Raw genomic sequence first — 13,334 nt, 5'->3', positions numbered from 1 at the left:
GCGTCACAGATAAGAGGGTCAGGGTTTTTCTCCACTGGAACACAGGGAGAATCCAGCCTAGGGGTAGTGTCGTATGGAATCACTGTTAAAACGCGAGGAGAGGAGAGCGGGAGAGGAGGGGAGGGGGTCGGAGTAAAGGATATTAATGAGGGCAAGGGAAAGGTGACAAATAGACATTACCCCTCCCCTCCTAACCCCTCTAAAAACACTACCCTCAAGGGAAGGATTCTACTGGGCACATTTGCAGCAGATACAGTACATGGACATTCAGTTGGGTAGAAAAGGAAGGATGAGAGGGAGAGGGAGTGTTTTGAGTGATTATTCAAGCCTTCCTGTGTCCCTGTTTGTTCTGGTATATTTCTTGTGTTTTTGGTTGACTAGCAGCAGTCCCCCTGCAGGCGCCCAGGATTGCCCTCCCACAAACCTCTCACCCCACTCTCTGTCCCCGTCCACTCACATCACATTTAAACCAGCCAGGCCCCAATCTGCTCCCTCTGGCTGTGGAGGTTATAGTCGCTCCGAGGGAGAGATGGAGCTGCAGAGACAGAGAGAGACAGAGAGAAAGGGTATATAGATTAGTGTAGGATCACTACATTTGCTCAGTGTGCACGTGCCCTTTACCACTGATGACCATGTCCCTCCCACCAGTCACCATGCATTTACTACTGATGACCATGTCTCTCCCACCAGTCACCATGCATTTACTACTGATGACCATGTCTCTCCCACCAGTCATCATGCATTTACTACTGATGACCATGTCTCTCCCACCAGTCACCATGCATTTACTACTGATGACCATGTCTCTCCCACTAGTCACCATGCATTTACCACTGATGACCATGTCTCTCCCACCAGTCACCATGCATTTACTACTGATGACCATGTCTCTCCCACCAGTCACCATGCATTTACTACTGATGACCATGTCTCTCCCACCAGTCACCATGCATTTAGTACTGATGACCATGTCTCTCACACCAGTCACCATGCATTTACTACTGATGACCATGTCTCTCCCACCAGTCACCATGCATTTACTACTGATGACCATGTCTCTCCCACCAGTCACCATGCATTTAGTACTGATGACCATGTCTCTCACACCAGTCACCATGCATTTACTACTGATGACCATGTCTCTCCCACCAGTCACCATGCATTTACTACTGATGACCATGTCTCTCCCACCAGTCACCATGCATTTACTACTGATGACCATGTCTCTCACACCAGTCACCATGCATTTACCACTGATGACCATGTCTCTCACACCAGTCACCATGCATTTACTACTGATGACCATGTCTCTCCCACCAGTCACCATGCATTTACTACTGATGACCATGTCTCTCCCACCAGTCACCATGCATTTACTACTGATGACCATGTCTCTCACACCAGTCACCATGCCTTTTTCCTCCCATTGGGAAATATTAGGAGAGTTATGTAATCACATCTATATAATAGATTTTTGAGCTGAGTGTTGTTTTGCCTTCTTTCTCTCCTTTGTTCTGTCAATCATTACTACTTTCCCTCCCACCCTCTTTCCCTGTCTATCTTCTATCTCTTCCTCCAGAACCCAGACCTAGAGGTAGATGAGAACGGGACATTAGACCTGAGTATTAAGCAGCGTTTGGGGGATGGAGTGGGTGCAGTGCTCACCCCCCTGGAGCCCATGTCGCCCCAGCGCCAGGCCCTGATGCGCTACGGCATGGGGGATGACTGCTGGGACCTGCCAGTTGATTACACCAAGATCAAACGCATCGACGAGGACAGCAAAGAGGTACTAGAATGAGGAGCATGATGATGATGAGCACTACTCTAAACTGTAACTCCTACTGTCGGATGTGGTTATCCTACATTTAATGATAATGACTTTCCATAACATTAGCTTCACAGTACCTCAATATTCAAAGAACATTTAGACTTCAGCATTCAAATTTCCTCCATGCAAACAAACTGCATAAATTCAAACATTTTACATTTCACATTGGCCTTCATACAGAAGTCAAACTCCCCCTACTCTGCATTTCAGTAACACCCATCCATTTGGCATTCAATACAGTACCTACTGTTTTTCACATCTGTTCAACCCAAGCCATCTGTCTCCAAGGACTTTCTGTTGATTCCTTTGTGTATAAGACTCCAATTTCAGTTGAGGTTATTTTAAACACCAGCCTAGATCTCAGGTACATGCTGAATGATTGGAAAGTCATATTAGGAGTTCTCCAGGAAAACAATGAATTATTTGTATGTTAAATTTCCATCAGCATCACCGTACAGCAGACAGAGTTGTCTGGGTTTATTTTGGATCATGCTCTCTGCCCACTATGTGTCTCTGCTATTGTGAATTATGCAAATAAATAGCTTCCGCATTGTGGTAGAATCTACATAGCTCTTCTCATCAAAAGACTGTGTGACAGACCTGGGGTATTTTCTGTGTATTTTAGTATTTTCAAATTATGTGTCAAGAATCAACTTCTATTGGAAGTATTTGAAAGTATTTTCAAATACTTATTTCAAATATTATTTTAAAATATCTGGGTTAAATGCATGGTGTATTTCAGTGTATTTCAGTCATTGTATTTGAGTATTTTCAACTACATGCCAATACTTTACAAGTGTATTTCCAAATACATTTCAATATTTAACAATATTTTTACATTTCAGTCATTTAGCAGACACTCTTATCCAGAGCGACTTACAATTAATGCATTTATTTTAAGAATGCTATGTTAGACAACACATCACAATGGTATCATGTACATTTTCCCTCAAAAGTATTTATCAGCAAAAGCAATGCTAGTGGGAAAATAAGTGTTGAGGACGCTGTGAGAGTTATTTAAGATACTCGTCAAAGAGGTAGGGTTTCAGACGTTTTCCAAAGATAGACAGGATGTCCACTGTCCTGACTTTAGGGGGAAGCTTGTTCCAGGACAGAGAAGAGCATCTACAGATGAACTTGGAGAAGAGAGTCACTGCTTTGATGTTTGCAGAGAACAACAGGGTGTTATCCAGGGTCACGCCATGGTTCTTTGTACTCTGTGAGGGGGACACCGTGGAGTGGAGAGGTCTTGGAGCAGGCGGGTGGAAGAGCAGTTCCCTTTTGTCAAGGTTGAGCTTGAGGTAGTGGGCTGAGATGCCTGTCACACACGCAGAGATGCATGTCACCACGTGGGTGTCAGAAGGGGGGGTATGACAGAGCCGAGTGACTTGGTGTAAAAAGAAAAGAGGAGAGGGCCTAGAACCGAGCCCTGGGGGACACCAGTATTGAGAGCATGTGGTGTAGATAGATCTTCTCCATGCCACGTGGTAGGAGCGACTTGCCAGGTAGGATGCAATCCAGGGATGTGCAGAGGGATGGTGCCAGGTTTCCTCCAATACTGAGAGGGTTCCAGTCTGTAGTTTCTGAAGTCAGATGGGTGGAGTGCTGGTATCTTGAGGGTAGCGACTCTGGCCATCTTGGTCAGGGAGTGGTCAGGGATGAGTTGATAAGGGAAGTAAGGAATGGGAGGTCTCCAGAGATGGTTTGGAGAAGGGAGGAGGAGATGGGGTTGAGTGGGAAGGTTGACAGGCAGCTGGACATCACTAGTCACAGGATTCCATTGTAACGATTGTCCTCCTCTTCGGAAGAAGAGGAGGAGTACAACCGTTACAGAACCACCCACCTACCATGGATCAAGCAGCGTGAGAGGAACCAGCAGCAGCGGCCAAAGAACCAGGACTCGTGGACTTGGGAGGAAATATTGGACGGAAAGGGACCCTGGGCTCAACCAGGAGAATATCGCCGCCCCAAAGCTGAGCTGGAGGCAGCGAAAGCAGAGAGGCGGCGTTTCGAGGAGCTAGCTCGGAAGCAGGAGAAGGATCTGGGCTACACTACGTGGGAGGAGATCGACAGGTGGGCGATCAACCCAGGGCGAGTGCCGGAGCCCGCCTGGGATTCTCTGGCGCAGTGCGAGGAGGGATACCGGCGTATGGAGGCAGCACGACGACGCGGTAGGAAGCCTGTGAGTAAACCCCAAAAATTTCTTGGGGGGGGCTAAAAGGGAGAGTGGCGAAGTCAGGTAGGAGACCTGCGCCCACTCCCTGTACTTACCGTGGAGAGCGAGAGTACGGGCAGACACCGTGTTACGCAGTAGAGCGCATGGTGTCTCCTGTACGTGTGCATAGCCCGGTGCGGGTTATTCCACCTCCCCGCACTGGCAGGGCTAGATTGAGCATTGAGCCAAGTGCCATGAAGCCGGCTCTACATATCTGGCCACCAGTGCGTCTCCTCGGGCCGGCTTACATGGCACCAGCCTTACGCATGGTGTCCCCGGTTCGCCTACATAGCCCGGTGCGGGTTATTCCACCTCCCCGCACTGGTCGGGCGACGGGGAGCATACAACCAGGTAAGGTTGGGCAGGCTCAGTGCTCAAGGGAGCCAGTACGCCTGCACGGTCCGGTATTTCCGGCGCCACCTCCCCGCTCCAGCCCAGTACCACCTGTGCCTACACCACGCACCAGGCTTCCAGTGCGTCTCCAGAGCCCTGTTCCTCCTCCACGCACTAGCCCTATGGTGCGTGTCTCCAGCCCAGTACCACCAGTGCCTACACCACGCACCAAGCCTCCTGTGTGTCTCCAGAGCCCTGTACGCACTGTTCCTTCTCCCCGTACTCGCCCTGATGTGCGTGCCCTCAGCCCGGTAACACCAGTGCCGGTACCACGCACCAGGCCTATAGTACGCCTTGAGAGTCCAGTGTGCCCTGTTGTTGTTCCCCGCACTAGCCTGATGGTGCGTGTCCTTAGCCCGGTACCTCCAGTTCCGATACCACGCACCAGGCCTACAGTGCGTCTCAGCCGGCCAGAGTCTGCCGTCTGCCAAGCGGCGCCTGAACTGCCCGTCTGCCCAGCGGCGCCTGAACTGCCCGTCTGCCCAACGGCGCCTGAACTGCCCGTCTGCCCAACGCCGTCTGAACTGTCCTTCTGCCAAGCGCCGCATGAACTGCCCGTCGGTACTGAGCCTTCAAAGCCGCCCGTCTGCCATGAGCCTGCAAAGCCGCCCGTCTGCCATGAGCCTTCAGAGCCGTCCACCAGACAGGAGCCGCTAGAGCCTTCCGCCAGACAGGAGCTGCTAGAGCCTTCCGCCAGACAGGAGCAGCCAAAGCCTTCCGCCAGACAGGATCAGCCAGAGCCTTCCGCCAGACAGGATCAGCCAGAGCCTTCCGCCAGACAGGATCAGCCAGAGCCTTCCGCCAGACAGGATCAGCCAGAGCCTTCCGCCAGACATGACCAGCCAGAGCCGTCAGCGAGCCATGACCAGCCAGAGCCGTCAGCGAGCCATGACCAGCCAGAGCCGTCATCCAGCCAGGATCCGCCAGAGCCGTCATCCAGCCAGGATCCGCCAGAGCCGTCATCCAGCCAGGATCCGCCAGAGCCGTCATCCAGCCAGGATCCGCCAGAGCCAGCCAGCCAGGATCCGCCAGAGCCAGCCAGCCAGGATCCGCCAGAGCCAGCCAGTCAGGATCCGCCATCCAGTCCGGTGCTGCCGTCCCTCAGTCCGGAGCTGCCGTCCCTCAGTCCGGAGCTGCCCCTTATCCCGGTGCTGCCCCTTATCCCGGTGATGCCCCTTAATTTAGGTGGGTTTAGTTGGAGGGTGGTCATTGAGAGGGGGATACGAAAGCGGGGATTGACTATGGTGGGATGGGGACCACGCCCAGAGCCTGAGCCGCCACCGTGGACAGATGCCCACCCAGACCCTCCCCTAGACTTTTGGTGGTGCGTCCGGAGTTCGCACCTTGAGGGGGGGGTTATGTCACGTTCCTGACCTGTTTTCTCTTGTTTTTGTATGTGTTTAGTTGGTCAGGGCGTGAGTTGGGGTGGGCATTCTATGTTATGTGTTTCTATGTTTAGGTCATTTGTAATTAGCCTTATATGGTTCTCAATCAGGGACAGGTGTTTGACGTTTCCTCTGATTGAGAACCATATAAAGGTAGGCTGTTCACACTGTTTGTTTGTGGGTGGTTGTTTTCCGTGTCTGTGTCTGTGCACCATACGGGACTGTTTCGTTTGTTCGTTCGTTTGTGTCGTCTGTACCAGTTCATGCGTTCTTCGTGTATATGTAAGTTCGTTTGTTCGGGTCTGTTTGACTTCGTTTATTATTTTGTAAATTCTCAAGTGTGTTTAGTTTTTCGTCTTGTTTAATAAATATTCATGTCGTATCACAACGCTGCGTTTTGGTCCAATCCCTACTCCTCCTCTTCGGACGAAGAGGAGGAGGACAACCGTTACATCCATCTGGAGAGAGAGGGGAGAAAGAGGTCAAGGCATAGGAGTAGTTCTGTGTGAGTGGCAACAGTGGACTCAGTAGTCTGAGTTAAAAAGGAGCGGATGTCATCAACCTTTTTTTCAAAGTGGTTGACAGTCATCCACAGAGAGGGGGGAGGAGGAGGTGGAGGATTAAGGAGGGAGTAGAAAATGGAAAAGAGTTTCGCAGGGTTGGAGGCAGAAGCTTAACATTTTAAGCGTTAGAAAGCAGCTTTAGAGAGGAGCGGGTGGAAGGAAGATAGGTCCTCTGGAAGTTTATTTTTCCTCTGGAAGTTTATTTTTCCTCCATTTCTGCTCAGCTTTCCGCAGCCATGTTCTGTTAGCACGCAGTGAGTCACTCAGGCACGGAACAGGAGAGGAAAGTCGGGCCGGCTGGGAAGAAAGGGAAAGGGGACAGTGAGAGTCAAAGGATGCAGAAAGGGAGGAAAGTAGGGTCGAAGAGGCAGAGTCAGGAGGGAGAAGGATTTAGCAGGACGAGGATAGGATAGGAGAGAGAGAGAGAAGATTGTGGCAGCACATGACCATATGGGTGGGGGCTGAGTGGGTAGGATTGGAGGAAAAATGGAGAGAAAAGGAAACAAAGTAGTGATCAGAGACATGGAGGGGGTTGCAGTGACATTAGTAGATGAACAGCCTCTAGTGAATATGAGGTCAAGTGTATTGCCCATATTGTGAGTGGGAGGTGACTGGGAAAGGGTGAGGTCAAAAGAGGAAAGGAGTGGAAAGAAGAGGTGTAAATAAGTTCATTAAAGTCAGGCGTCGGGAGGTTAACGTCGCCCAGTACGATGAGTGGTGAGCCATCATCGGGAAATTAGCTTATCAAGGTGTCAAGCTCATTAAGAAACTCTCCAAGGGCACCTGATGGGCGATAGATGACAACATTGTTAAGCTTGAGTGGACAAGTGACAGTAAGAGCATGGAATTCAAATGAAGAGATAGACAGGTGAGAGAGGGGGAAAATAGAAAATCTCCACTTAGGAGAAATGAGTAGAACTGTGCTACCACTGCAAAGAACAGATGCTCTCGGACTATAAGATAGCCAGATGACGCGAGAGCAGCTGGAGTAGCAGTGTTCTCTGGGGAAATCCATGTCTCTGTCAGGGCCAAAAGGTGTAGGGACTGAAGGGCAACAGGCTGAGTTCCTTATTGACCGCAGATAGGCAGTTCCAAACGCTGCAGAGATGAGGAATTACACATGGGTTGTGCACACAAGGTACACTAAATTAGAAGGGTTGCAGCCACAGGGTGGGGAGCATCTGTAAAACCTACAGGGAGAGGCGCAAACTAGGATGGGAAACACACACATACTTTCCAAAGCTACAAAAGAGCAAAATGAGATCATCAGAAAATAACTAGGTAAGATATTCAAGTGAGAGAGTCTAGTGGAGCCTTCCTCTCTTTCCTTCCTCATATAACTGCTCAGAACAACTTGGCAGAACATCTTTGTTTCGGAAACAGCATTTGTTTTGGTGACAAAACCTCTGCTTACAGCTGCCGCTGAAAACACAGGGGAGACTGAAGTACTACCACTAAATGCCTAGCAGAGGTGAAAGACACCTCCCAGCACTGATTGCTGATTGCCAGAGGTGGAGAAAACACTCCTTATAATACAACACGCCCACAAATTAGCAAGACTGTTACACAAATAGGCCTGAAACTAGCGTGAAACTAATCTAAACTAAGTCCACAATGACAAGTGCTGAGCAATCAGACAGTTCAAACAGCAATGATGAACTACTGTAGGCTAGTAGGTAAAAGACAGCACTTAAATTCAATTGCCCTAGTAAGACAACACCAACAGCTACTCATTGAATCACAAAATCTACCTGGTACTCTTGTAAGAGTTGATCCCCTTCCAAACTATAGATGACACACGTGTGTGTGTGTGTGTGTGTGTGTGTGTGTGTGTGTGTGTGTGTGTGTGTGTGTGTGTGTGTGTGTGTGTGTGTGTGTGTGTGTGTGTGTGTGTGTGTGTGTGTGTGCCTGCGTGTGTGTGCCTGCGTGTGCCTGCGTGTGTGTGTGCCTGCGTGTGTGTGTGCCTGCGTGTGTGTGTGTGTGTGTGTGTGTGTGTGTGTGTGTGTGTGTGTGTGTGTGTGTGTGTGTGTGTGTGTGTGTGTGTGTGTGTGTGTGTGTGTGTGCCTGCGTGTGTGTGTGTGTGTGTGTGTGTGTGCCTGCCTGCGTGTGCCCGTTTTTGAAATGTAGAGGACCTAACAAAATTACCCTGTTCTTCAATTTTTGCTGGATATATTTGCCTGTGTCTTTAGGGGCGTTACTGTACACACAGGAAAATAGAGGATTTACCTGGCAGCCTGCACTGTAGACAAAGCCAGTCTGCAGCCAGACACTAGCCATCTGGGACTTCACCAGAGTGCCATCTAGTGTATCTGTTAAGTACTGTATTAGAACACTCAGCCAGCTCCCTAATTCTGATTCCATTGTGCTGAGGGCAATAGGCACAGTTAAACTGAGGAGCACAACATAGTGCCTACTGTAGCACAACAAAGGGAGTCTTACTGTGAGGTTTTCCTCATATAATCCTGCAAATTGTCCTGCAAATAGATAGCTTCAATCCAGAAATATCAAATCAAATCAAATGTATTTATATAGCCCTTCTTACATCAGCTGATATCTCAAAGTGCTGTACAGAAACCCAGCCTAAAACCCCAAACAGCAAGCAATGCAGGTGTAGAAGCACAGTGGCTAGGAAAAACTCCCTAGAAAGGCCAAAACCTAGGAAGAAACCTTGAGAGGAACCAGGCTATGAGGGGTGGCCAGTCCTCTTCTGGCTTTACCGTGTGGAGATTATAACAGAACATGGCCAAGATGTTCAAATGTTCATAAATGACCAGCATGGTCAAATAATAATAATCACAGTAGTTGTCGAGGGTGCAACAAGTCAGAACCTCAGGAGTAAATGTCAGTTGGTTTTTCATAGCCGATCATTCAGAGTGTCTCTACCGCTCCTGCTGTCTCTAGAGAGTTGAAAACAGCAGGTCTGGGACAGGTAGCACGTCCGGTGAACCGGTCAGGGTTCCATAGCCGCAGGCAGAACAGTTGAAACTGGAGCAGCAGCACGGCCAGGTGGACTGGGGACAGCAAGGAGTCATCATGCCAGGTAGTCCTGAGGCATGGTCCTAGGGCTCAGGTCCCCCGAGAGAGAGAAAGAAAGAGAGAAAGAGAGAATTAGAGAGAGCATACTTAAATTCACACAGGACACCGGATAAGACAGGAGAAGTACTCCAGATATAACAGACTGACCCTAGCCCCCTGACACATAAACTACTGGAGCATAAATACTGGAGGCTGAGACAGGAGGGGTCAGGAGACACTGTGGCCCCATCCGATGATACCCCCGGACAGGGCCAAACAGGCAGGATATAACCCCACCCACTTTGCCAAAGCACAGCCCTCACACCACTAGAGGGATATCTTCAACCACCAACTTACCATCCTGAGACAAGGTCGAGTATAGCCCACAAAGATCTCCGCCACGGCACAACCCAAGGGAGGGCGCCAACCCAGACAGGAAGACCACGTCAGTGACTCAACCCACTCAAGTGACGCACCCCTCCTAGGGACGGCATGGAAGAGCACTGAATAGACTCCAGGATTTCTTGTCAAGATAGCCCTGATGTTGCCAGTCTGTTGTGATAAGAAGTTATTTACTCAATCGATCCTCAAAGGCTGCATTAATTGCACAACCACATTTCCAGTCTCCTCAGTCAGAGACTCTTCTGTCGATTTGCAAAACTCATGAACAAATTGGCTTAGGTACTCCTATGATCCTTTGGTGCAGTGATGGTTGTCGACGGTATTATTCAAATCAAATTGCATTTGTCACATGCTTCGTAAACAACAGATGTAGACTAATAGTAAAATGCTTACTTATGGGCCTTTCCCAACAATGCAGAATAAAAAAAAAATTACACGAGGAATAAATGCACAATGAATAACAATAACTTGGCTATATACACGGGGTATCAGTACTGAGACGATGTTTAGGGGTATGAGGTAATTGAGTTAGTTGTACATATAGGTATGGATAATGTGACTACTTCCTGAGTGCTGTGTCTCTCCAAAACCCAGATTGACGGCATGGCAGAGCCTCCTCAGCCACCAGCCGGCCACCCAGCCAGTCAGACAGGCAGGCACCTCATTTGCATACAAATTGAGATAGAAAGTGCCATTGTGTTTTAAAGAAAGCTGCTTCTAAAGCTCTGAGAACGCCAGGGCAGCTCTGACTCTTTCTCTCTCTCGTTCTGTCTCCCGCTCTCTCTCTCGCTCCCTCTCTCTCTCTCTCTCTCTCTCTCTCTCTCTCTCTCTCTCTCTCTCTCTGTCTCTCTCTTGCTCTCTCTCTCTCTGTGTATATGTGTGTGAGAGAGTGTGTGTGAGAGGCTGATAATCCACCCTCTGAAGGTCTGAGTAATAACTTTAGTTTATGTGTGTTTGTGGAGACCAGAAGTCCTCATATGGAGAGTAAAACAAGGACAATTCGCCAGTCCCCACTAGGAAAAGGGGAATTTTAGTTTTAAGGATGAGGATTAGGGTTATGGTTACAATTGGGGTTAGGGTTACAATTAGGGTTAGGTTTAGGGTTAGGAGTTAGGGTTAGGAGTTAGGTTTAGGGTAAAGGGTTTGGGGTTAAGGTTAGGGGTATGGTTAAGGTTAAGGGTTAGGGTTAGGGGTTAGGGAAAATAGCATTTTGAATGGGAGTCAATTGTTTGGTCCCCACAAGGAAAGTAAAACAAACATATAAGTGATAGGGGACACCCTTTACCTTGTGCTCCTCTTCTACCCTGCTGGCTGCCCCGAAACAGCTCTAAACTGGTGCTGGCAGCCACTGGCAGCCCGATGGGCAATGCCTCCCATGCCCTCTGTCTCCTACAGTACTTGCTCTGTCAGAGCTGTCAGTTTCAATCCATACCCAGCTAGCAGATAATCTTCTGGGAACAATATGTTTCTTAAAGCTTGGTGGGAGCGTGGTTGTCTTATGGTTATTTAGCATACAACCTTCCAACACATTTTGGGGAATGGTGCAGGATATTTGCTTAGCTATGGAACATTCTCAGCACATTTAAGTAACTTGAGAAAAAAACTTTATTTTCATTACTTTAACAGAACATTTTCTTAAAGTTCAAACCTGGTTACATAAAATGTTGGTAATGAGCTAGGAATGTTCTCCAACTGGTTTGACATTGGGAATGTTCTCAAGTTGTTCAGAGAACGTTAAGGAACAAAGTTCTTCTGTGGGAATTTTAGTACTTCAGCATAACGTTTCCTACAGGTTTCCTCATGATTATATTTAAAGTCATGTTCTCATATTGTTCCCGAGAACATTAAGATACATTTCCATAAAAAATACAAGAAAACTTTAGTAACGTTCAGAGAATTCCATTCTGTTGGCCGCGCCCACTTATTGACCTCACTTGATCATAATGAGTGCTTGTTTCCTTTTAAATGGGGTCGGTTTGAAAAGACAAAAAGAAACAGCTTTGTATGTGTAAAAAATCATGGCATGCTAGCTCCATCCTGTGTAAACTGGAACAACAAGTCCCCCTCCGTCCTCGCCATCTATTTGACTGTGTGTATCTCTCTATCACTCTCCCCCATCCCTCTCTCTCCTCTTTTCTCTCTCATCCCTCTCTCTTATTCACCCTCTCATCCCAATCTCTCTCATATACCCTTTCTCTCTCCTCCATCCCTCTTTTTCTCTAGACGAATGACCTGGACCCGTTCCAGGAGCTGCTGGAGCAGCGAGGTTACTCTGATGATGTCACCATGCACAGCCCCAAGCCCAAGTATGCCCAGTGCAAAGAGAGCAAGAAGGACCTGATAACGTAAGACTGACCTGTACGGGATGTGTGTGTGTGTGCGTATGTGTGCCACCCCTCCATTCTGATCCACCCCCCCTGCTCCCATCTGCTTTTCTCCTCTTGGCTTTTCCTTCTTTCCTGTCTCTGTTCGGTTCCTTTACTTCGGAGGAACCACCCCACCCACCTCCCCCCCTTGGCACTAATGGCATGCTACATTTTGCCACGTACTTTTCAGCCAGCTTTTCATTTGATCCACAGCTCTTCAGCCAGTGTATTGCTGGTTTCTTATGCTTCTCTTATGTTGATGGTTTAATGTAATAAAACATGATTACCTCATCATGTAGCAGCTGCGCTCTAGAACGGGTCCAAAACAGTCCAAAACATTTTTTCAGACAGTCAAGCTAAACTGGAAACAATGAAAAACAAATCAGCCAACACTAAAAGGGATAAACAAACCTATTTATTTTATTTTACTTTCCTCTAGTTTTGGTTTCATTCTGTCTATTTCTCTGGTGACAGATGCCCAACATCTGGGTGTGAGGGCAGTGGTCAAGTGACTTGGATGTATTGTTTTCAGCTTACCTCGACTATGCTCTCGGACTACTGCAGCCAGAATGCACATCTCTGTGTTACCCTTGAGTATGATTACAGTTAACCCTTTGAGTCAACATAGTGTCTAAGTGATGTGTATCATCATGGTAAACATAGGCCTACCAGATACCCAATTACATCAAGGAATGTAATCAATGAACTTACAGATCATGTCAACAAAACATTTATGTTCTACACAGGCTATTTCTGAATGCAGTTATTTAGAGGGGTTAACACTTTTATTTACTGATCCATAGTCCCCCCTGCACTTGCATCATGGCTTTCTTGCAATTCCAGTCTTGTCAACGTGTGAGTTTGTGTGTAAGTGTGTGTACAGTGTGTACTGTGCATGTTTGTCTGTGTCTTTATGTTTCAGTGGTGGGCCCTCTCTCTTCTTTGCCTCACTAACATTGTCATGGTATATCTTCCAGTCTCACTGGCTGTCCTTTAGCTGACAAAAGCATTCGAAGTATGATGGCCACCAACTCACAAGAGCTCAAGTAAGGCGTGAGATGTTTCATTCTTATTTTTGTTTCCTCTTTTGTTGATATATTGTGAAAAAGTATAATTCCCGATTCCTGAATTCTGAACTTGGTAGTTCCTCAGACAAAGCAAATACAC

At 48.0% G+C, this 13,334-nt stretch overlaps 1 protein-coding gene across 1 annotated transcript in view; it reads left to right on the top strand.

The window, feature by feature from the left end:
• LOC120059778 (myelin transcription factor 1-like protein) overlaps positions 1-13,334 on the top strand; it is a 91,052-nt gene that overhangs the window by 69,156 nt on the left and 8,562 nt on the right. Inside the window, exons 11-13 of the mRNA XM_039008829.1 lie at positions 1,580-1,786; positions 12,025-12,146; positions 13,145-13,213. Of these exons, the coding sequence (XP_038864757.1) occupies positions 1,580-1,786; positions 12,025-12,146; positions 13,145-13,213 (398 nt within the window). The remainder of the gene's footprint in view (positions 1-1,579; positions 1,787-12,024; positions 12,147-13,144; positions 13,214-13,334) is intronic.

This window comes from Salvelinus namaycush, chromosome 15 (genome assembly GCF_016432855.1).
Source record: "Salvelinus namaycush isolate Seneca chromosome 15, SaNama_1.0, whole genome shotgun sequence".
Taxonomy (NCBI): domain Eukaryota; kingdom Metazoa; phylum Chordata; class Actinopteri; order Salmoniformes; family Salmonidae; genus Salvelinus; species Salvelinus namaycush.
The sequence above is the reverse complement of the archived record's forward strand: the minus strand, read 5'-3'. Positions and strand labels throughout refer to the sequence as shown.